Source organism: Alexandromys fortis, unplaced genomic scaffold (assembly GCF_014885135.2).
Source record: "Alexandromys fortis isolate MF-2015 unplaced genomic scaffold, M_Fortis_MF-2015_v1.1 scaffold_3, whole genome shotgun sequence".
NCBI lineage: Eukaryota > Metazoa > Chordata > Mammalia > Rodentia > Cricetidae > Alexandromys > Alexandromys fortis.
In genome coordinates this window covers 13,774,095-13,797,103 of record NW_026067909.1, presented here as the reverse complement: position 1 = coordinate 13,797,103, position 23,009 = coordinate 13,774,095, and the positions used below count along the sequence as shown (strand labels likewise).

The window sequence follows — 23,009 nt, the reverse complement described above, 5'->3', positions numbered from 1 at the left end:
TCTCTCTCTCTCTCTCTCTCTCTTTTTTTTTTTTTTGATTTTCGAGACAGGGTTTCTCTGTAGTTTTTGGTGCTGTCCTGGCACTAGCTCTTGTAGACCAGGCTGGCCTCGAACTCACAAAGATCCTTCTGTCTCTGCCTCCCGAGTGCTGGGATTAAAGGCGTGCACCACCACCGCCCAGCTTAGCTTGTTTCTTTCTAGGCTTTTGTTTGAGGGCGGCAGTCTGTCCTGCTGTCTGTGTCTGTGTCTGTGGTTGGAATGCTACTGCATGCACAGCGTGCTGTTTGCTTGTGGCTTCCTTAAGGACAGGCTGGGTTTGGAGTTGCCTGGTGCCCTTGTGTGTGGCGGGTCCTCAGCAGAGTGTGGCCCAAGGGATTCGCCCCCCTCCCCCATAGCACACATGCTGGCCTCTGAGCTCAGCTTATACTTAACTGCTGTGCTGCCCACCCCTGCTTCCGAGTGATCACTGTGCCGTTGTCCAGCTGTCCCTTCTGCTTGGGTTCCTCCTGAAGCTTCCTACCACAGCACCTATGTGTGACCTAGTTTGTACGCCACACCTCTTTTGAGGTAATCCAATGAAGCTGAAGCACTGTGCAGATGGTGGTCCACAGAGCACGTCCGCTTAGGAGGAGGGCCATAGAGACATACAGGGCAGTCAGCTGTGTGAAGCCGGAGGCAGGAATCAGAGTGATTGGCAATGAACCAAGGAACGCCAAATATTTCCGGCAACACCAAGAGCTGAGGGAGGCAGGAAGGACCCTCCCTTGGAGCCCAGGGAGGGAGTTGGCCCTGCTGCATCTGACTCCTGACTTCTGAACTCGTTAAAATCACGGGTTAGGGTGTGAAGGCTGTACCCTGTGTCTGGCACCTGGCCTGCAGTGGGAATGCTCCCTCCTGTGTCCTGTGTGTTCCTGGAGGAAGTCGAGAAGCCAGGTGTCCACACAGTAGGTCTAGGGTTGTCAGTGCCTACTACAGAGAGAGGAAGGTTTCACTTTCAGGAAAGGGCCTTGCCACCAGTCTTCACCACCTGTGGAGAAAGAAAGATAATTGTAAAAAACAAGTCTTTGCTCAAACTTTCTGTTTCTAAATGGTTTGCTTCCTTGATGTCTAAACAAATATCATTTGCTGGTTCTGCAGGCACCAAGTAGTAGGCACGCCTCTTCTTTATGGCTGGTGCTGTTTGTTGTCTACCTGGCCTGCCCCAGGGTTTTTGTTATGACCTCACTTTAAAAGACCCTTCTCAGAGGCCAGCCATGGGCGCCGGCCTTGGCAAACATTGGTGGGAGGCTCCTCTGTGGCTGCCCTTTGCTGGCCTGACCTTGGCCAGAGCCCTGGAAGTCTGTGTACTGAGCCCAGCCCTCACACCTTGGGTACATGGCTGAGATGTGGCCCTGTCTCGGGCATCCTGTTGTGGTTTCTGTATTTTTCTTGGCAGAACTAAAAATGCCTCAAATTGCTGTGCAGCCATGGAGTTCCAGAGGACCCCCTGCTCATCATGATGGAGTCACTAACAGCCTCAGGGTTAGCTCCGCAATGAATTCCTGCTGCAGTTGCCAAGACTTAATTCACAGTCTTTCTTGGGTGACTGGGAGGCGGCCTAGTTCCTGGGTGTGCTCTAAGACCTTATATTTACTTAACTCGCAGAGGGCTAGGGCCCATGTGGAGTCCTTGGGGCATTCTGCTAGACTCTTCCCTGGGATGGCAGAGGCTCCTGAGCCAGAGAGCAGCCTCTCAGCCCTCCACAGCCCCTCTCCTCTCCTTCCCTACTCCCTTGCTGTATTTCATGGCTACAGTTTGAGATTGTTGATTCCTTCTTGGTCTTGTTCTCTTTGTGGTCTCTGCTCTGTGACCCTGGGAGTGTGAAAGGGCTCATGAGTCTGTTTTTCCCACCTCTTCCTTTGCCAGAATGGGTCTAGGCTGATGTTAAAGTAGCTAGCTACCCGTAGATACTGGTGGTGCGACCAAATTGGTTGCTTCTGACAAGTTTCTTGCACTCACTCCTCAGGTGGCTCAAAAGATCTTCCCACTTGCTGCTGCGCGGCCCTTGAGCCAGGAACTTGGCCCCTCTCTGTACCAGGTTTCTCAACCATACATACTTCATGGCAGAGTCACACCTAATGTGAAGATGGTCCTCATATAGGTGGCTGCATTAGGATTGCGGGGACAGGGTTAGCAAAACAGGTTCGAATGTGGTATTGGGAACAAGTGTCAGTTTCCATGGGGGATCATTGATTCTGAAGTGTTCCATGGGAGCACTATGAAGCCAGGGGACAGTTGCCGCACACTGTCCCATACAGAGGCTCTAACAGTTAGGGCCCTTCCTGGCCCTTCTTGGGCATCTTCTATAAGCAGACCTCTCTCATCTATTGTGTTGGCATCTGGCTCAGTGTTAGAGCCAGAAAGTGACTCAAGGGCCACCTGGCCAGTGAAGAAATAAGCCCAGAGACTGGACCCTGCCAGATGCTCACACCAGGTGGGTTCTGCTCCAGGACTGTGTCTCCATGCAGGTTTGACCCTTGTTCATTGCAGAAAAGAGCCCATACCAGTCCCCATGATTCTGTGGGTTGGGTACCCTGCCAGGCTGTCCACCGAGGCCCAAAAGATCAGAAGGTAGGTGGTGTGTGACCTGGGCCGTGAAGGACATGTCTGCAGTTAGCAGATCGTGTGGGAATGGAGCCCAGAGGAGGACAATCAGTTGAGATTCCAAGTTATGCTTTCCTTCCTTCCCAACACGGACCTTTCTTAGGCAGCTGAGATTTGGGCCAAGGGTTTCTGTGGCTGTTGGGCTTTAAGGACTCCCACAAGTGCTACTTCGCCTCACTTCTTTACCTGGTGCCTCAGTTTCCCCAGCCCTGTGTAGGAAGTTGTTGTATTTACTCCCTTTAATGAAGGAATCAAAGCAGGTGTCTTGACCCTGAGGGACCTTGAGCCAGCCAGGATGGGTATAGGCAGCCCTCTGCTATTTGACAGCAACATGGTCAGACGTGACTGATACCGGGCTGTTGGCTTGGGGGCTGGCGTGTGAGGGAGGTCCCAGCTGTTGTCCCTGCTGCAACATGCTTCTTAACTGTAGGCGCATGGCCCTGTGCTGCTGGAAGTCGTCTTTGGCCCTAACGTTCTTGGTTCTGTGGATACTAGAGAACAGTAAGGACTGGAAGGAATGACTGACTGTGATACAACTCTGGGAGAGAGCTATACGCTGACCCAAGTAGCATCGGGAGGCATTTGTGTCATGGTTGAGGTCATGCTTGGGTCCACAAGTCTGCATGAGGCTCTGTGGGCATCTCTCTGAGATGCTTTGCTGGAGGGTTGAAACAGAGGCAGATGCCCGCACTGCTCTGTACCAGGTGCTGGGGTGCCCAGGTCATCCCTTTTCTCAGGTCTGTGTCCTAAGACCTCCTCCCCCTCACCCCGCCAATATAGTATCTCACTATGTAGCCCTGGAACGCACTGTGTAGACCAAGCTGACCGGGAGCTCACAGAGATCCACCTGCCTCTGCCTTCTAAGTGCTGTGATTAAAGGTGTTCACTACCACTACAACCCTTTTACTAGTGAGTCTTAAAAAATTTTTAATTTTTAATAATTAAAAAATTATTACTTTCTTAATGTGCATTAGTGTTTTGCCTCCATGCATGTCTGAGTGTCAGAATCCCTGGAACTGGACTTACAGACAGTTGTAAGCTTCTATGTGGTTGCTGGGAGTTGAACCCAGGTCCTCTGGAAGAGTAGTCAATGCTCTGAGCCATCTTTTCAGCCTTTGTATTGACTCCTTTTTTTTTTTTTTAAATTCATTTATTCTTACTTTATGTGCATTGATGTTTTGCCTGCACGTATGTCTGCATGAGGGGGACAGATCTTACAGACAGTTGTGAACTGCCATGTGGGTGCTGGGAATTGAACCCACGTCTTCTGCAAGAGCAGTCAGTGCTCTTAACCTCTGAGCTATCTCTCCAACTCCCCTCCTCGCTGTATTGACTCTTAAGGTGTGGTTTCAACTCAGGCCCTGGGGATTGGAGCCTGTGAGGGTGCGGCATGCGGTCGGTTCAGAAGGGACTCTAGCAGCCACTTGATCCCCAAGCCTAGCTGTAAGGTCTGAGCCTCACCAAGTAGCCAGATAGGTTAGGGATGGTGTTCCTGGGGCTGCAGAGCCTGGCATTAGCTCACATCAGGAAGGAGATTTGTGAGGGCACTCCTAATATACCTGAGGCTCTCTGCACTGAGCCTAAGGCCACAAAGTGTAAGCAGCAGCTAGGGAGAGCTGGGTTTCACAGCTTCTCTACTGCCCACAGGTTCTCGTGTCTAGTGCTGAGCTGACTTTGACAGCTCACAGTGGCCCTGAGATAATCCTGGAAGTGTGTTCCTTGCCTGTCTCCTGCGGCAGCCCCATCTATAGACCTTGCTCTGCAGAGGCCACAGTGGGAGGAACTTGTGTGGCTGGGCTGGGCTTGGGGGAGGCGATGCCTGGCTCTGGGGATGCCTTTCGTTTTTCCCTGTTGCCAGGTGTGTCAAGTGGGCTGACTTCTGTGACAGTGCTGTGCAGCGGGTGTCCAGGGCTCCCTCCACCCCAGCACTGTGTATGTCAGAACTGGGTGCAGGTCACTTGGTACAGATTCCTGTCCCTGGCTGGGAGCTGGGTGCCAGAACAAGACGGGGCGCCTGCTGGAAGCTGTGTAGGTGGATAGAAGAGGAGAACAGGACTGGCAATTCAGGTCTGGAGCCCTGTGCTTCCAGTAGGTTTTTTTTTTTTTTTTTTTTCTTCTTCACAGAGGCAGACTTATGGTCAGGAGAGGGACTAGAGGGCTGGCAAAAACAGCTCTCTCACACTGGTGGAAGGCAGATGGCCTGCCTAGAGGGCTTCAGGCTGACTATTCAACCTCTCAGTTCTTCTGCGTTATCTTCTGTAAGACAGAAGCCCTTCAGTTGCTATTGTGATCTAGGGTCCTGCCTGGCCCCACTGCTGCCTCAGCCACAGCGACTGACTTCTGACCTCACTGCTTATGTCTCCACAGGGGCTGAGGAAGTGCTGCTGCTGGCCCGGAGGACGGACCTGAGAAGGATCTCTCTGGATACGCCTGACTTCACAGACATAGTGCTGCAGGTGGGCGACATCCGGCATGCCATTGCCATCGACTATGACCCGCTGGAGGGCTACGTGTACTGGACAGATGATGAGGTGCGGGCTATCCGCAGGGCGTATCTGGATGGGTCAGGCGCACAGACACTTGTGAACACTGAGATCAATGACCCCGATGGCATTGCTGTGGACTGGGTCGCCCGGAACCTCTACTGGACAGATACAGGCACTGACCGAATCGAGGTGACTCGCCTCAATGGCACCTCCCGAAAGATCCTGGTATCTGAGGACCTGGACGAACCTCGGGCCATTGTGTTGCACCCTGTGATGGGGTAAGGCTGGGACTGCAGGTGGGCTATGGGGTGTTCCCTTCTACCCCAGCCCCCCTGAGATGCACTTGCTAATATGCAGAGTTCTGAGTCGGGGAGCGGGGCGAGTTTGAAAAGAACATTTCTTGGACGAGCTCCCAGTGCTGCTGATGCAGCTGCTCCTTGACTTTGAGAGCTTGGGCACGGGCCATCGGGTAGTGGGTGAGAAACCCTGGAGGGCTGGGTGAAGGTTTGGTTGGTAAGAGTCTTGCCTCGTAAGCATAAGGACCCAAGTTGGTCCCTAGAATCCACATTAAAAAACAAAAACCCCAGAGAATTGGGATGCAGCTCAGAGGATTGTTCAGCAGGTAAGTGCTTGCTATGCAGATACGAGGGTGAGAGTTTGGACCTCCAGAAACCCATGTAAATGTCTGGTGGACATGGCTGGGACAGAGCCTCTGAGACTCCAGCGTCTGTGCCTGGTGGGGGAGGAGATTCCTGAGTGAGAACGTTAACCGAGCAGGCCTTGATTGGGAGGGTGCTATGGAGCTCTGATGTTGGGGTGGATCCAGGGAGAGTCTACTTAGTGCAGGGTGTGAACCTGTCTAAAAGTCGGGCTGGTCTAGCGTGGTGGCTGTGGGCTTCTGATCGCTGTGAGCACCAAGTGTGTTTTCCCCTTTCATGGTGAGGAACCAGAGCATAGCAGATCCTGCAGATGCCTACAGGTTCTGGTGCCAGAGCTGGATCATGTCTATCTGTGGGGCTTTGTAAGTCGGAGAGGATGGAGGGGTTATGTGTGGAGGCCCAGAGCAGGTGGGTAGCAGGGCCTTGGGGCCAACGGCCGATGATGGAGTGTGGGGGCAGGTTCAAGGCTGAAGTAGTCCTTCGGTGACCCTGGGCCCAGTAATTGGCAGAAGAATCTGCTCTGTGGTAGTGACCAAAGCGCAGTGTTGTTCCCAAAGAGGATGGATACAGGGAGCAGTGGGGTAACCAGCACTCTCGGGGTGAGGAAGCAGAGGTCTGGTGGTGGTCGGCTCAGATGATGGGTCAGGAGCTTAGGATCTACTCCAGCTACACCACCATGAACTCAGTGAGGTCACAGTCCCATGGGTCACAGTGTTCTCCTATGTGAACTGAGCAGGAAGCAGATGCCAGGGTCTTTACCCACCTGTGACGTCTAAGCCAGAGGATCCAGGGAAATGGGACAGCCAGTGACGTGTGTATGATCCCAGGTCCAGGGAATAGTATTTCAGACAGGGGGACCAGGAGGATGGTCAGAGGTGGTAGGAGACCAAGGGTATATTCTCAGACCAGAGTGGCCTGGATTTTGTTGCATTAAAACTTCTGTCCTCACCAGGTAGTGATGTTGCATGCCTTTAATCCCTGCATTTAGGAGGCAGGGGCAGGCAGATCTCTCTGAACAGGCAGATCTCAAGGCCTGCCTGGTCTATAGAACTAGTTCTAAAACAGCCAAGGTTACACAAAGAACCCTGTCTCAAAAAAGCAAAAATCAAAACAAAAAATACAAAAACAAAAAAACTCTGCCCTTTGCTGCCCTTCAGCTTTTTCCTTGGGTTGAGCACACGTCTCACATCCTGAGTATATGGAGCTTTGCTACCATTTATAGATGGCTTCCCGCTGCCCTCCTTCCTGATGTTCTGGCCTCTAGCAAATAGGTCACGGATAAGGCTGCCCTAGGCCCTCTGCAGGGTCACTTCCAGAGCTCTCCTATGGGAGGAAATGGAACCTGCCGCCCCTGGGAGCCCAGTACCGGCCTGTGCTGTGGGGGTGTCCTGATGTTCCCACCGAGCTTAGGCTGTGTTAGCCAGCAGTTTGGGGGGAGGTGTGGCCCTCAGAATTGGGGCACAGCAGGGACAGAACAGACACCACCATGGTCATTTGCTTTTTTTCTAGCCTCATGTACTGGACAGATTGGGGGGAGAACCCCAAAATCGAATGTGCCAACCTGGATGGGCGAGATCGGCATGTCCTGGTGAACACCTCCCTTGGGTGGCCCAATGGATTGGCTCTGGATCTGCAGGAGGGCAAGCTGTACTGGGGGGATGCCAAGACTGATAAAATCGAGGTGAGTGAAGCCTATGGGGTGAAAGTGTGACTGAGGACGCATACTCCATATAGGGTAGCATGTGACCAGACTCTTCTTTGTTGTTCCCGAACTCAAAGTTTCATGCAGAGGCCAAGCCTGGACACCCCGCAACCTGTCCCATGTGTTTGCCATTGATATCAGTAGAGAGCTGTGTCCTGCTATGTGGCCAAATGGAATCTGCAAAGAAATAACTTATGGTGGGTTTGGTTTGTGGCTCAGTTGGTAGAGTGTTTACCCAGCATGTGCAGAGCCCTGGGTTCAATTCCCAGCACCGCACACATGGGGCATGGCAGCACGTATCTATATTTGAGCTCTCAGGAGATGGAGGCAGGAGGCTCAGGAGTTCAGGACATCCTTTACTGCACAGTGAGTTTGAGCTCCTGGGATATTAGAGACCTGTCAAAAAATATAAATAAATAAAACCAAACCAAAATGGCTGTGGTTGCACATGTTTTTAATTCCAGCACGTGGAAAGCAGAGGCAGATGGGTGGATCTCTGTGAGAGTGAGACCAGCCTAGTCTATATAGAGAGTTCCAGGCTAGCTAGGGAGGCATAGTTTCTGGGGCTGGGGGCTGGCTGATGTGATGGTCAGTGGGGAAAGTAGCTGCTGCCAGCCTGACCGTAGGAGTTCCATTCTTGGAACCCACGTGCAGGAGGAAGAGAACCGACTTCTGCAAGTTGTGTCTTGACCTCCACGTATGATCTGTGCCACGCGTGTCCTCCCCGCCTCACACACACAAAGTAAAAAAGTTTTAAAAGTTAAAAATGCAAGCGCTTAAAAAATGGTTTCTGGTGATTTGTTCTGTCAGTCTAAGGAGATCTGTGCTGGCTTCGAAGGAGGAGGCAGGAGGATTGGTGTAAATTTGAGGTCAACCTGAGTTACATGGTGAATCCTAGGTCTACATAGTGGGACCCTGTCTCTAAACAGAACAACCAGATATGCTTGTCATCTGCAGTGTGGTGTTTTACTTTTTTGGCTTTTTAGTCTCTTTTGAGGGGCCCGCCACCCAGCTCCCGAATAAATTCACTCACAGACGCTTATTCTTAGTTATGAATGCCCGGCCTTAGCTTGGCTTCTTCCTTGTCAGCTTTTCTTAAATTATCCCGATAACCTTTCACCTCTGGGCTTTTTCCTTTTCTTCGGTACATCTTACTTTCACTCTTACTCCGTGGCTGGCTGGGTGGCTGGGTGGCTGGGTGGCTGGGTGGCTGGGTGGCTGGTCCTGACGTCCTCCTCTCCTTGTCCTCTTGCTCTTCCACGCCTCACTTCTCCTTCTGTTTATCCTCTCTGTCTGCCAGCCCTGCGTATCCTGGCTCCTGCCTCGCTCTTCGCTATTCAGCTCTTTATTAGGGCCATCACGTGTTTTAGACAGGCCAAAAAAAAAATATTCACAGCTTTAAGGAGTTAAACACATGCAGCATAAATGAAAGTCACGCCTTAAAATAATCTTCCCCAACAGTTCTCGGGTGTCCTCCATGCAACTTAAGGTGTAAGGCTGTCCTGGAGCCAGTAGCTGCTCTACAGCAGCTGGAAATGGGGGCTGCACAGCCTCCCAGAGCAGCCGTCTTTGCGCTCATCAATATCTGTGCATCATGCAGCACCCCTTGGGGTACTTTGGATGGATAACCCTGTCAGCATCATAAGCAATTCTTTTACCTTGCTTGGTGCGCCTCCTTGGGGCGGACACTTTCCTGCTTTTTCTGGTATCTTCTTGAGGCTCCTTGTGAGTAGGTGTCACTCACTACCTGTTTATCACCACTGAGGGTACTCTCCTTATGGCTCCTGGAGAGGCCTGGGCTGGGTGGCCTCCAGGAGATGGCAGGAGCTGGAGGAGGCTGCATCTGAAACTTGGTTTCTAGGGGAGCAGGGGTCTTCAGTGCTGTGGGTGGCATGAGCTCGGGTCGGATGAGAGATGCCCTTCTCTTTGGAAACCCAGCTGCCTGATAACTGTTTCTCTCAGATTTTCCTATTGATAATCTCTTTTTCTTTAAAAGAAACAGTTTTTTTTTATTTTAATTTTGCCCAAAAGAGTTTGAAAATGCCCGTCTCCTGGGCCAGTGAGCCAGAGACAGTCTCTTCCTCCAATGAAGCTGAGAAGGCTTCATCTTTGATACTGTAGTTGCCAACGGGAGCATGCCAGGGTTACGTGGCACCCACAGATGGAGCACATAGCTGATGCTCTGTGTGCTCCCAGCAGAGTGGCCTTCAGTGTGCTCAGTGCTGTGTGGTGATCACTGCTGTCCCCTTTCAGAATACTTCTTCACCTGGATGGCAAAGCCCGTGCAGGTCATAGTCCCTCCTCGTGCTTCTGGTCCCTCAGCTCCTGGGACACTCCTCACCCTCTGTCTCTGTGATTGGTTTCTTGGATTTATTTCCTGTGACTAGACCCCTCTAGTCTAAAATAGCCTTTTAAGTCTGGCTTTGTTGGGAGCATAATGTATTCAGGCTCCGTGCTGTCCCCTGCACAAACACGCCTTCCTCTTTTGTAACAGGTTGCATGCCAGTGCGCGGTGGGCATTGCAGGCCCTCTCATCAGTCCTTCCTTCCCTCTTGTCCATCTGTCAGGAGAGACTGCTGTGGATATCTGTGGACACCTGTTTGTCTGAATGCCACTTCTGCCTTCCCTTGAGTGTGTGTCTGGGAGAATTGCTGGTCAGATGGTATTTAAAGTGTTATTTACACAGTCATCTGTGACTACTAGTTCCGGGGTCGTGGCGACCTCTTCTGGCTAACACAGGAACTGCATGCATACAATGCAGAGGTGTAAAACATTTGCACATGCTGGGTGTAGCAATGCATTACTGTAATCCTAGACAGAGACAAGTGGATCTCTGTGAGTTTGAGACCAGCCTAGTCTACATAGTAAGTTCCAGGCTAGCCAGAACTACAGAGAAAGACAGCCCCCGCCCCCAGTCACCGTAGGACATTTCTGTAATTTCTGTTTCCACACATTAGAGCAGGTAAGGACTGCTTATTGCCAATTTCATTTTCTTTCAGATCTAGGAGGGCCTGTATTCTTTACCAAGGGATGCCACGGGGTGTGGTTCCTCTGTCATGGGGAGGCTCTGTCTCTATGCCATCCCCGAGCCTCACCCTGGGTGTGGCTTGACCTGGCCAGGAAAGCTCATTTTGCTTCAGGGAAACCAGGGAGTAGGAGCCAAGGCTGAGCCATCTTGTTTCCACCACCCTGTTTCCTGGTGTCTGTGCCGGCTGCTTTCACCGCTCCAGTGGATCCAGGAAGAGTATGCTCTACTGCAGTTACTGTTACATGCTCAAAGTTAATTGTATAAATTGGGCTAGGGATATAGCTCAATACCAATATAGTTGGTAGGATGCTTGTCTAGCACGCATGAGGCCCTGAGTTCCATCCCAAAGCATGATGATATTAACTAAACATGGTAGTGTATACCTGTAATTCCAGCATTAGGGAGGCAGAGGCAGGATGATCAGAAGTAGTGTACCTGCGGCAAGTCTGGGCTTTATGAGATCTCAAGAAAGAAGGGTAGTAAAGAAGGAAGGAAGAATGAATAGAGCGAGAGACTGGCAAGGAGGCACAGCGGGTAAGGGTACCTGTTACCAAGCCTGTGAAAGCCTTAGAACCCACCTGATGGAAGGTGAGAACTGGCTCCTGAAGATGGTCCTGACTTGCACACTGACACCATGGCACACGTACATGCTTGCACATACAACAGAGACCGAGAGAAATAGAGAAGACACGAGAGATAATGCTGACCTCTGGTAGATTTCTTTGTTCAGATGATTTTCTTTCTGGCATCATCAGTCCCTTCCCAGCCCCTGATTGGACTGTACTGAGGAATTGCACGGTCCCTAGGTAGGTCACCTGGAGCCCTGCCATCTCTGTCCGTCATGGAACTATAAGGATGAACTCAGGTCTGGCTGTGGTGGCTCACACTTTTAATCCCAGCATGTGGGAGGCAGAGGTAGGTAGTTCTCTGTGAGTTCAAGGCCAGCCTGGTTTACAGATCAAGTTCCAGGACAGCCAGCCTACACAGAAAACTCTCTAAAAAAACAAAACAAAAGAATGAACTCTGTTCTTGTGAGCTGAAGCTGACTGCCCTCTACTGCTCAGCTAACATCACTGAGCCAGAGAGTTCAGCCCTTCCTGCAGTCTCCAGCTGAGATATCCCCAAACAAACAGCTGCCTTTGCCCCTGCCTGGTTCCCACAGCAGCTCTGCTGGTCTCCAAGTCGTCCTGAATGGCTTTAGATAGGAACCCAGTTTTGGTCCTTTGTCTTATTATATTTCCAGGGTGGGCTAGCAACTGATTGATTAGTCTGGTCTCCTGCTGCAGGTGGAAACTGAGGCCCAAGGGTTTCAAGGACTCATGCAAGGACACTGGTCTCCTTGGGTAGAGTAGGGAGGGTCCCCAGTGTGGACACTGGAACTGCACCGTCATCCCTGCTGAATTAGCACTTAGCGCTCTTGCTGCTGAACTGTAGTGGTTTAGTGTCCCTGCTCAGCCTGCCTTGCAGTGCTGGCTGCCTGCTTTCCTGATGAGCAAGAAGAGGCCAGCCAAGGCTTGCCTGTAATTACCTGGCGTGTTTCATCATCCTGTCCTGAGATCCCTGAGCCTGGGATGTTGCCACCACCGCTGCTGGTCTTTGTGGATTACTAGAGTCCCACTCATCCAGTGACTTTTAAAAACATTAACAAACAGACTGGGTCTCAGGCTGGTCTTGAAATGACCATGTAGCTGAGGGTGTTCTTGAACTCCTTACCTTTCTTCTACCTCTTGAGTGCTAGGATTGTCAGTGTGCCTTACCAAGCCTAGTTTATGGGGATCAAACTCAGGGCTTCGTGTATGCCAGGTATGCCCTCCACCAGCTGAGCCACACCCCCAGTCTTAGTGTTTGGTTTAATCAGCATAACCTTTTCCAGAAGAAGACTTGGCTCTTCCATGTCAGACATTGAAGGAAAGTACCATAAATCTGTGGGGTTAGGTTTATAACTAGAGGTGCCCAAGAGGGACGAACCTGTCCAGGTTGTGGGGCGGCCTGGCCCTTTGAAGTTGTTTTGCGTGCCCACCCCTGCACCTGTAGCAGTTATTGCTATTGGGTCCCAGGAATCCTTCCTAAAGTGCTCATCCTGGTCTGAGCTCCTCTCCGTGGTGCTCCAGGCCCCAGGGCATGCCTCATCAGCTCTTAGGGAGAGGATTCTTTTTGCCTGTTCACAACATCCAACCCCAGGTTAGGGAGGCTGCAGGAGCAGCCTCCACTCCGTTGGCCAAGGATGTGGGAAGTGACATTTGTCCTGTAACACCTGGCTTCTCATGGCACCTGGCTAGGTGCTCATGCAGTAGAGGCTCCAGGGCAGCTCAAGCCTGAGGCAGGCCCCAGATTGGCTCATGGTACATTCCCTGCCTATTCAGACCCATATGATGTGGGATGCCCTTCTGTATATGTGTTGCCTTTTATTGGTTGAAGAATAAAGCTGTTTCATCCAATACTTAGCAGAGTAAAGCCAGATGGGAAATCCAAATAGAGATATAGAGCGAGTAGGCAGAGTCAGGGAGACACCATGTAGCTGCCAAAGGAGAGAGATGCTGGTAAGCCACAGCTTTGTGATTATATGCACATTAATAAAAATGGGTTAATTTAAGATACAAGAGTTAGCCAGGAATACGCCTAAGCTATTGGCCAAAGAGTGTTGTAACTAATATAGTTTCCTTATGATTATTCGGGTCTGAGTGGCTGGGAAACCAATGAGCAGTCTCTGTTTACACCGTGTATCTGTCAACGAACAGGTGATCAACATGGATGGGACAAAGAGGCGGACCCTGCTAGAGGACAAGCTCCCACATATTTTTGGGTTCACATTGTTGGGGGACTTCATCTACTGGACCGACTGGCAGCGACGCAGTATTGAGAGGGTACACAAGGTCAAGGCCAGCCGGGATGTCATCATCGATCAGTTGCCCGACCTGATGGGACTCAAAGCAGTGAATGTGGCCAAAGTTGTTGGTGAGTGCTGGAAAGCTCTGAGCCATGGCTCGGTTTGGCCAATTGGTACCAGGAAAGGTGGCAGATTCAGACCTGGGTGACCAGGAGGGTATCCTCCTCTAAGAATGGGCAGGACAGGACATGGTGACTGTATCTGGCTAAGGATAATAGAGCAGATAGGTTAGCATGTCGCTCAAGGATACAATACAGGTAGTGGTCAAGGATTAGATGGTTGGCCGATATATGTCAGCCCTGGTAAGAACTTCCGTGCCTAAGGCCAACTCTGTGTTAGTCCTAGTTCCAGCCTCATGAACACTGGAGACAGAGAAAACCACGTGAGTAGCAGGTGGTTAAAGCCGGGGCTCTCTGTATCTGTCTTGCCCTGTGGCTCAGCTGGGCCGCCTCTCAAACACACTTTTTACCCAAACAGCAGAATGGTCAAGGAGTTCACTTCACTTAGGAGAACTTTATTTGGCTTGTTGGGCTGGGTTTCTAAGGACTTCAAGTTCAAGTCCATAAGTGCCACTCAGACAGTGACGTCCAGGTGGGGACCAGGGACTGTTCCACAGAGCAGGGGTCTGTTCCCTCCTGTGGAACAAGTGCTATGGAAATGCACTTGTCACCACAGGACCAGGACGCAGGAGGCCAGGCCCACCCGTGCCTGTGGGAAGGAAGATAGGACTAAAGCAGGCCTCCCTGGGCTGCAGAGGAAACTCAGCAGTTGGGCCTGCCTCTCTCTCTTCCCCACCCCCATCTTGACAAAGGGAAGAAGATTCTTTTTTAGCTTAAATTCCTAACACTGAGTTCCTTCCAGCAGCAATCCAGAAACAGAGTGAAGTAACAGGCTGGCCCAAAATAAGTGAGCATGACACTTGCTGTCTGCTTTGGTAAAAATGCATGCCGTGGCTATCCATGGCAAACCTGAGTTTTATAGGTTGCCGGGGGGGGGGGGGGGGGGGGGGGGGGGGGGGGGGGGGGACACGTCCGTGAGTCAGGGAACATAAGCAGGGTCAGAGCTGAGGAGCTGCAGATGTGCAGTCATTGGTGTGCACCATCGCTCCTCAGTGGGCTTGTAGTCAGGCTGGGCCACCCCTGGTTCCTATCATACTCGTGACACCATGGGACCGATGCCTGGAGATGGAGGGCCCTGTTGCCTTGTCACTCCAGCTAACCACACTAGGGCGGGCTTTGGCTGCCACCATCCAGGCTTTCTCCCACTTCTCCTTCCATGTCCCCTTTGGGTGGGTGGCAGGATTACATCTGTGAACTGCGTGCCCCTCTCGTTGGACCAGTCTAGAGCTGTGTATTTGCCTCACAGGAACCAACCCCTGTGCAGATGGCAACGGAGGGTGCAGCCATCTGTGCTTCTACACCCCTCGTGCCACCAAGTGCGGCTGCCCCATCGGCCTGGAGCTGTTGAGTGACATGAAGACGTGCATTGTCCCTGAGGCCTTCCTGGTCTTCACCAGCAGAGCCACCATCCACAGGATCTCCCTGGAGACAAACAACAACGATGTGGCCATCCCTCTCACAGGTGTCAAAGAGGCCTCTGCACTGGACTTTGATGTGTCCAACAACCACATCTACTGGACAGACGTCAGCCTCAAGGTGCCTAGCGTGAGGTCACTAATGCCTGCGCTTTCTGAGGGACCTTGCCCATGAAACAGCTGCTCCATGACTGATTTCTTTAAGAATTACCATATTAGGGTGAGAGAGATGGCTCAGCCTCCTTCTCTTCCCGAGGCTCCAAGCGCAGTTCCCAGCACTCACACCAGGTGGCTCACTAGATCCTGTAGCTCCAGCTCCAGGGCATCTGATACCCTCTTCTGGCCTTTGTGGGCACTCTACACACATGGTGCGCTTAAATGTACTCAGGCACACACAGGTACACAGAGACTGTTTTAAGGAATTAGGTGCTGAAGGGACAGCTCAGCAGGTAAGAGCACTGGCTGCTCTTCCAGAGGATCCAGGTTCAATTTCCAGCACCTTCGTAGTGGTCCACAACAATGTGTAATTACAGTTCTATGGGATCCAGTGCCCTCCTCTGGCCTCAGCAGGTACTACATGCATATAGCACACAGACATAAATTCAGACAAAACACCCAAACATAATAAAAATAAATCTAAAACCATTTTTCTTTCTTTTTTTTTTGTTATATTTATTTATTATGTATACAATATTCTGTCTGTGTGTATGCCTGAAGGCCAGAAGAGGGCACTAGACCTCTTTACACATGGTTGTGAGCCACCATGTGGTTGCTGGGAATTGAACTCAGGACCTTTGGAAGAGCAGGCAATGCTCTTAACCACTGAGCCATCTCTCCAGCTCCCTAAAACCATTTTTCAATCTTAAGACAATTAGAGTATTGAGACTAAGAAAATATTTTAGCGGTCAAAGAGCTTGTAATGCAAACATCAAATGTAAGAACCAGAGTTTCAGTTTACTGGTGGGCATGACAGTCTGCCAGAACCCCCAGCCTCTGAAGACAGAGGCAGGGGATCCTTGTTGCAAGCTGGCAAGCTAGACTAGTTGTAGGGCCAGCACTGGGTTCAGTTAAGAGACCTTGTTTCAGTGAGTAAGGTAGAAGAATGATAGAAGACAACTCCCAGCGCTAGCCTCGGGCCTCCCCATCCACATGGGGAGTGTGTACATATGGAAACATACACAAGCGCACACACAAAGAAAAAATAATTACAGTATTGAATATAACTCAGCGTGGACTGATAAAATATTCGTGCACTTACTTTTGTTTGTTTCTCTGTTTTTGTGTTTTGGGACAATCTTGTTGGGGAGCTCTAGGTAGCCTAGAACTTGCTATATAGACCAGCTGGACTTCAACTCATAGCGATGCACCTGCTTCTGAGTGCTGACATTTAAGTGCTCCTAATAAGCAAATGTGAATGACTGTCTTGGTGGGTCCTGGGGCCTTTCTCAGGGCTTCTGCAGAGCTCTGTGGAAAATACTCGGGGAACTTGGCATTGACCCGTACTCTTCCACAGCCTGTTTGCCTTGCAACTGTTTCCAGTCACCGTGCAGGTGCCATTGTCCTGGATGGTGAGCAGGGGCAGAGACTTGTCTCCTAAATGGGGTCTATGAAACATGCTGACTTTGTGAATGGGTTCTCTTGGGATCTGGTGATCCCTGTGTGTTTAGGATCACCAGGCTGGCTGAGGAATGGTGCTATATCTGTAAGATATGAGAAACCTAAAATGCTACCTGTCCTTTTCTAGTGAAAATTGATCCCTGCTCTAATATATGGCTAACACACTTCGATCACCTTTCCTGGGTAATAGAGGCCTGTAACAGGTACAGGCCTGTAATTCTAGTACTTGGGGTCTGAGGCAAGAGAATTGCTGTGAGTTTGAGATCAGCCTGACTAGCCTGTTTCAACAAAAGAGGACTGGGGGAAGGGAAGTGCAGAGAAACAAGGTCGGCTATATCTTTTTTTTTTTAATATTTATTTTTATTATGTATACACTATCCGGTGTCCATGTATGCCTGCAGGCCAGAAGAGGGCACCAGATCTCATTACAGATGGTTGTGAGCCACCATGTGGTTGCTGGGAATTTAACTCAAGACCTTTGGAAGAACAGGCAATGCTCTTAACCACTGAGCCATCTCTCCAACCCCAAGGTCGGCTATATCTTACGCTACTATTTATTTGCTTGTGGTTATTTAATTATTGTTTTTGATGTTTATTTTATTTTTTTGGTTTTTCGAGACAGGGTTTCTCTGTGGCTTTGGAGCCTGTCCTGGCACTAGCTCTGTAGACCAGGCTGGTCTCCAACTCACAGAGATCCGCCTGCCTCTGCCTCCCGAGTGCTGGGATTAAAGGCGTGCGCCACCATAGCCCGGCTTGATGTTTATTTTTATTTGTGTACCCATGTTATGGACTCTAGTGACCATGGAGACCAGGAAAGGGTACCAGATCCTTGGAACTGGAGTTACAGGCAGTTATGAGATGCCTGATTTGGGTGCTGGAAACCAAATTTGGGTCCTCTTCAAGAGCAGCAGGAACTTGTGACCACTGAGCTATCTCTTCAGTCCTAATTCTCTTCCTCTTCCCTTACAGATGGTTGAAGGCTATAATGTGGGTGTTGGGAACTGTTTGTTCCTTTGTAAGAGCAACAAGTGCTCTTAATCACCAAGCTAACTCACCAGCTCTACCCCTTTCCTTGTTAATAGTTCCCAAGGGAGTTTCTTGTTTGAAAAGTTCTTTGCCATATACATACATATATATAAGATTTTATTTTACTTATTATGTGTTTATTTCTGTGACTGAATGAGCATATGTGTGCCCACAGAGGCCAGAAGAGGGGTCGGATCCCTCAGAAGTAGTTACAAGTCTTTGTGGAGCTGTTGTAGGTACCAGCACCTGAACTCTGGTTCTCATGGTTGAGCAGCAAGTGCTTGTAACCACTGAACCGTCTCTTCAGTTCCAGTCATTTATATTTTTGTCCGTTCCTAGATTCAAGTATAATTACTGGGTGGAGTATTTTCAAGACTCAGGATACGTGTGAAATCACACACACGGACATGCACAAACATCCAAGTTGCTTTTTCTGCAAAGGTCATCTTCCTGCATTTCAGTTATCTGTCTGGAGACTCCGCTGTCTCCTGGTTGAAGTCTGCAAAAGATGCCGGATCCTAACATGGCTTTTCCCATCCTCCCCCTCCCAGACTATCAGCCGAGCCTTCATGAATGGGAGCTCGGTAGAGCATGTGATCGAGTTTGGCCTTGACTACCCTGAAGGAATGGCCGTGGACTGGATGGGCAAGAACCTCTATTGGGCTGACACAGGGACCAACAGGATTGAGGTGGCCCGGCTGGATGGGCAGTTCCGGCAGGTGCTTGTATGGAAAGACCTTGACAACCCCAGGTCTCTGGCTCTGGATCCTACTAAAGGGTAAGCATTGCTTTTGTTTGTCACATGATCCAGGGCCCTCCCTCTGCATCGAAGTCACTGGCTCCACCTATCACTCTGTGCTGACAGTTATACTGTCTGACATTAGCCTTGAAGATGCCAGCACTGTCAGGGACCCTGCAAGATTGTCTTTCTTATTCTTAGAGGGGAAACAGGCCAGTGTTGAATCTGCTGTCAGTCACTGAACTCCGACTGCTTTCATGGCCTGTCTTAAGTGTCACTTGGGATTTTACACACAGAAACTGACTCAGAGGGAACTAGGAGACAACTCCATTGGTAAAGTATTTGCATGGTGTTCTGAGTTGGATCCCCAGAACTAATGTAAAAAGGCAGGTGCAGCCTGGCTTCTATCACAAACACTGGCAAGCCAGGGACAGGCAGAGTCTCAGGTTTGCTGGCTAGCCAGTGCGGCTAGCCAAATGGGCAAGCTCCAGGCTCAGTGAGAGACCTTGACTCAATATGATAGAAGATGACTGAGGAAGACACTCAGTGTTAGCCTCTGAGTACACATGCAAACACACACACACACTCACACACACACATATGGCTCAGAGAAGCTAATGCCCCGTGGCCAGTTAGATCAGGTTGAGCCAACTGATGCCATCTCAGGCCTCCTTTCCGAAATGGTGACCAGACTGCCTCTCAGAGCTGGCCTTGAGGCACTTGGGTTTAGGGGTGTTCAGAAATGGTGGCTTACAAGCCCCTGGGCCTTGGCCTAGGATCCCCCCCCCCCCCAAGAGCTAGTTCCACCCTGGAAGCTGAGGCTTGGTGGCCAAGCGCAGTTTCATCCTGATCCCAGGTGTCCCTTTTTAGTGCCAGGCACATATAGAGCATCCATGTGGTCATGAGGAGCAACTGAATCCTGCCCCCTCCTGGAACATATGCTGTTAGCTATAATGGCAGGATGAAGGAAAGGCCCAGCAAAGACCAAGAAAATCTTCCAAACCTTAGAATGAGATTGTGAGCCTTCTTCTCAGATGTGCAGGGGAAGAGGAAGAGGGGGGGACCTCTTCTGTGCTGCGTCAGCCCTGGTCAGTTTTCTCACTGTGTGAAAGAAAGGGCCATCTATCTGAATATGCCCACATCTCTTGATTGACACACGCAGCTGGCTTAGTTAAGATATGTTGCCTGCTTGGACAGTCTTGTCTGATGGCTTCCTCTGCTTGCCCCTAGAGAGAGCCAGAGCTGTGGTACAAGCTCAGCTACATCTGGCTCATTCTTACTTCCTGGGGAGATGTCACTGACCGAATTCCACCAGGGCAGGAGGGTTGAGTCTAGGAGTTGGTGGCTACTCTCTGTCCCAAACCACAACTTCACTTGAGCCCTACCTATCTCCTCTCTCCTGGTACCTTCCAGCTACATCTACTGGACCGAGTGGGGCGGCAAGCCAAGGATCGTGCGAGCCTTCATGGATGGGACCAATTGCATGACACTGGTAGACAAAGTCGGCCGGGCCAATGACCTCACCATTGACTACGCTGACCAACGACTGTACTGGACTGACCTGGACACGAACATGATTGAGTCTTCCAACATGCTGGGTGAGGGCTGAGTGGCAGGGCTCTGGCTTCCCTTTCCTTACTCATGTGAGTCTGTACTAGTCTGTGAACCACTTGGCATCACAAAGGCATGGACACAGCCACAAGCCTTCTCCCCTTTCCTGGGGTATATCTATCTCTGTCTAGCCCTGGTACCCTTGCCGTAGTGTTGGGAAAGGCTTTCTAGGTTCCAAGTCGTAGCCAACACCTGAACTAGGACTGGTATACCACCTTCTACCACGTGTTTTGTTTTTTTAAAAAGGTAGCCCCCTTTTTTTAAAAAAAAAAAAAATTATTTATTACGTATACAGTATTCTGTCTGCAGGCCAGAAGAGGGCGCCATACATCATTACAGATGGTTGTGAGCCACCATGTGGTTGCTGGGAATTGAACTCTGGACCTTTGGAAGAGCAGGCAATGCTCTTAACCACTGAGCCATCTCTCCAACCCCTGTGGTAGCCCTTTTTATTGGTGGGGAAACTGAGCCTGGATAATGTCATAGGACTTGCCTGAAATCACCCAGCAAAAGAACTTTGGAGCTCAGCAGGGCCAGATTCAGCCAATCCCATCCAGTAGTGTAAGCTCCTCCTCTGTGGCCATACACCTTCCTAATCATGATATTCATTTTGAGAACCTGAATATTTTGTACGTTTTTTCCTTTTTAGAAATAATTTTTGGCTGGAATGTAGCTCAGTTAGTAGGTGCTTGCCGAGCATGCTTGAAACACCTGGGTTCAGTCCCCATCACCCGTACCATATAAACTAGGTATGGTAGTGTAGCCTGTAATCCCAGCTCACGAAGTTCGGGTAGGAGGATCAGAAGGTTAAGGTCATCCTTGGTTACATACTGAATTTGAGTCTAACCTGGGCTACACAAGACCAGATGGATGGATGGACAGAGAACTGGTTTTTATTGTTCTCATTGCCAATTTTTTGTTTTGTTTTGAGACAAGGTTTCTGTGTTGTGTGCCCCTGGCAGCCTTAGAACTAGCTCCATAGACCAGGCTAGCCTCGAACTCACAGAGATCCATCTGCCTCTGCCTGATAAGTGCTGGGATTAAAAGTGTGTGTCACTACCGCCAGACTGGCAAGAATTGTTTTTGAAGCTAACGTTGCTTTAAGCTATACTACATACAATTTTCTTCTTGTGATGTGACAAACATGTCCTCATATTGCAAACTTATTTTTTTTTTATATTTATTTATTTATTATGTATACAATATTCTGTCTGTGTGTATGCCTGAAGGCCAGAAGAGGGCGCCAGACCTCTTTACAGATGGTTGTGAGCCACCATGTGGTTGCTGGGAATTGAACTCAGGACCTTTGGAAGAGCAGGCATGCTCTTAACCACTGAGCCATCTCTCCAGCCCTGCAAACTTATTTTTGTTGGTACAATTTGTACCATGACTAGAACACACGAGGAGATACGGACTTGCAGCCTACAGGCTATAAAATGTAGTTGTGCGGGGCTGGACCTACGACTGGTCCGGGGGCTCTGGGAACCTACCTGTAGGCTCCTTCCTTCCTAGAACCTTGTGCTATCCCTCTCTGCTCTGCCAGGCCTGTTCCCTGCCTCTCCCTGACAACGTGGCCTCATGCCTGTCGTGTGTTGTGTGCACCAGTGCGCTGAGCCCCTTGTTAACAGGTAGTACAGGAAGAGAGATCTGCTCGGTCCTCTCTGTGTTGTTCTGCTCTTGGGAGGGCCGGGCTTTCTCTGCAGGATCTCAGACATCTGTCCTTTCCCGTTGCTCTGAGTCTCCACAGGAGCATTGTAGCTGTGTGACTCTGAGGACCAGGTATAAATGGCCCGTGTGCTCATTTAAATAAAATGGAGCCAGGCGTGCTGATTCATTCCTGGAATCCTAGCAGTTGGCAGGCTGAGGCAAGAGGATCGTTGTCAGTGTGAGGCCAGCCCAGGCTACATAGTGAATTCTGGCTGCCTAGGCTACAGCACTGAAACAGTCAGAATAAACAAAGAAACCAAGTTACTCTCTGCTGAAAGCAATTCCGTGAGTGTCCTTTGGCTGGTGTATGGGTTTCTCCCTGAAGACGCTGGCAGGGCTTGCTGCTTAGGTGGACAACCAGCCCAATTCATGAAGCTGCTCAGGCTTCCCTGTGTGGCTGAGATTCCTGGAAATCAAGGTTGGCTCGACTCTCCTAGAAGCTCCCTGAGCTCATTGGCCTGACAGCTCTCTTGCTGACCTATGTATTGTGTCCCCACGCAGGTCAGGAGCGCATGGTGATAGCTGATGATCTGCCCTACCCCTTTGGCCTGACACAGTACAGCGATTACATCTACTGGACTGACTGGAACCTGCATAGTATCGAGCGGGCTGACAAGACCAGCGGGCAGAACCGCACCCTCATCCAGGGCCACCTGGACTTCGTCATGGACATCCTGGTGTTCCACTCCTCCCGTCAGGACGGCCTCAATGACTGCGTGCACAGCAATGGCCAGTGTGGGCAGCTGTGCCTTGCCATCCCTGGAGGCCACCGCTGTGGCTGTGCTTCACACTACACGCTGGACCCCAGCAGCCGCAACTGCAGCCGTAAGTGCCGTGATCCCCACTGCACGCCCCAGGCCTCAGTCCTTTAGAACAACTGGCATAATGGGCAAGGGTAGGAGAGGGCTTCTTGAGTTGGGGTGTCATGTGTACCCAGATGGTTGGGCAGGTTGTCCACTGCACAGTCTTCATGGTACTACCTGGTTGGGTACTGCCAGATGGGATGAAGGCAAACCCCTCGGCTGCCTGTTTCTGTGGGGAAGATCTTTGGATGTCGAACTGTTTAGAAGATGGGGGGAGGAGGCTGTCAGTGTATTGCTGGTGCTGTCCTGAGTGCTTCTCCTGACGACACACATTTGAGCCTCAAGCTTAGAGAGTTGAGTATCCCAGTCCTAGAACCTGGGGCATAGAGATGTGTAACAACCTGGTCAAGCGTGCACAGCTGAGACAGTTGGAGCCACCAGAATGCCTCCTCCTGAGTCTGCATTCTTGACCTCTTGACCTCTTCCCAGGAGCCTGTACAGTCCCGTGTTTACTGTCCCAGTAGGCGTGCCTGTGCTCTCCCAGCCGTGGTAGGGAAAGTGAGTCAG

At 50.6% G+C, this 23,009-nt stretch overlaps 1 protein-coding gene across 1 annotated transcript in view; it reads left to right on the top strand.

The window, feature by feature from the left end:
* Lrp5 (LDL receptor related protein 5) overlaps positions 1 to 23,009 on the top strand; it is a 108,193-nt gene that overhangs the window by 54,645 nt on the left and 30,539 nt on the right. Inside the window, exons 6-12 of the mRNA XM_050137480.1 lie at positions 5,011 to 5,407; positions 7,298 to 7,469; positions 13,257 to 13,473; positions 14,771 to 15,060; positions 18,134 to 18,360; positions 19,735 to 19,919; positions 22,141 to 22,464. Of these exons, the coding sequence (XP_049993437.1) occupies positions 5,011 to 5,407; positions 7,298 to 7,469; positions 13,257 to 13,473; positions 14,771 to 15,060; positions 18,134 to 18,360; positions 19,735 to 19,919; positions 22,141 to 22,464 (1,812 nt within the window). The remainder of the gene's footprint in view (positions 1 to 5,010; positions 5,408 to 7,297; positions 7,470 to 13,256; positions 13,474 to 14,770; positions 15,061 to 18,133; positions 18,361 to 19,734; positions 19,920 to 22,140; positions 22,465 to 23,009) is intronic.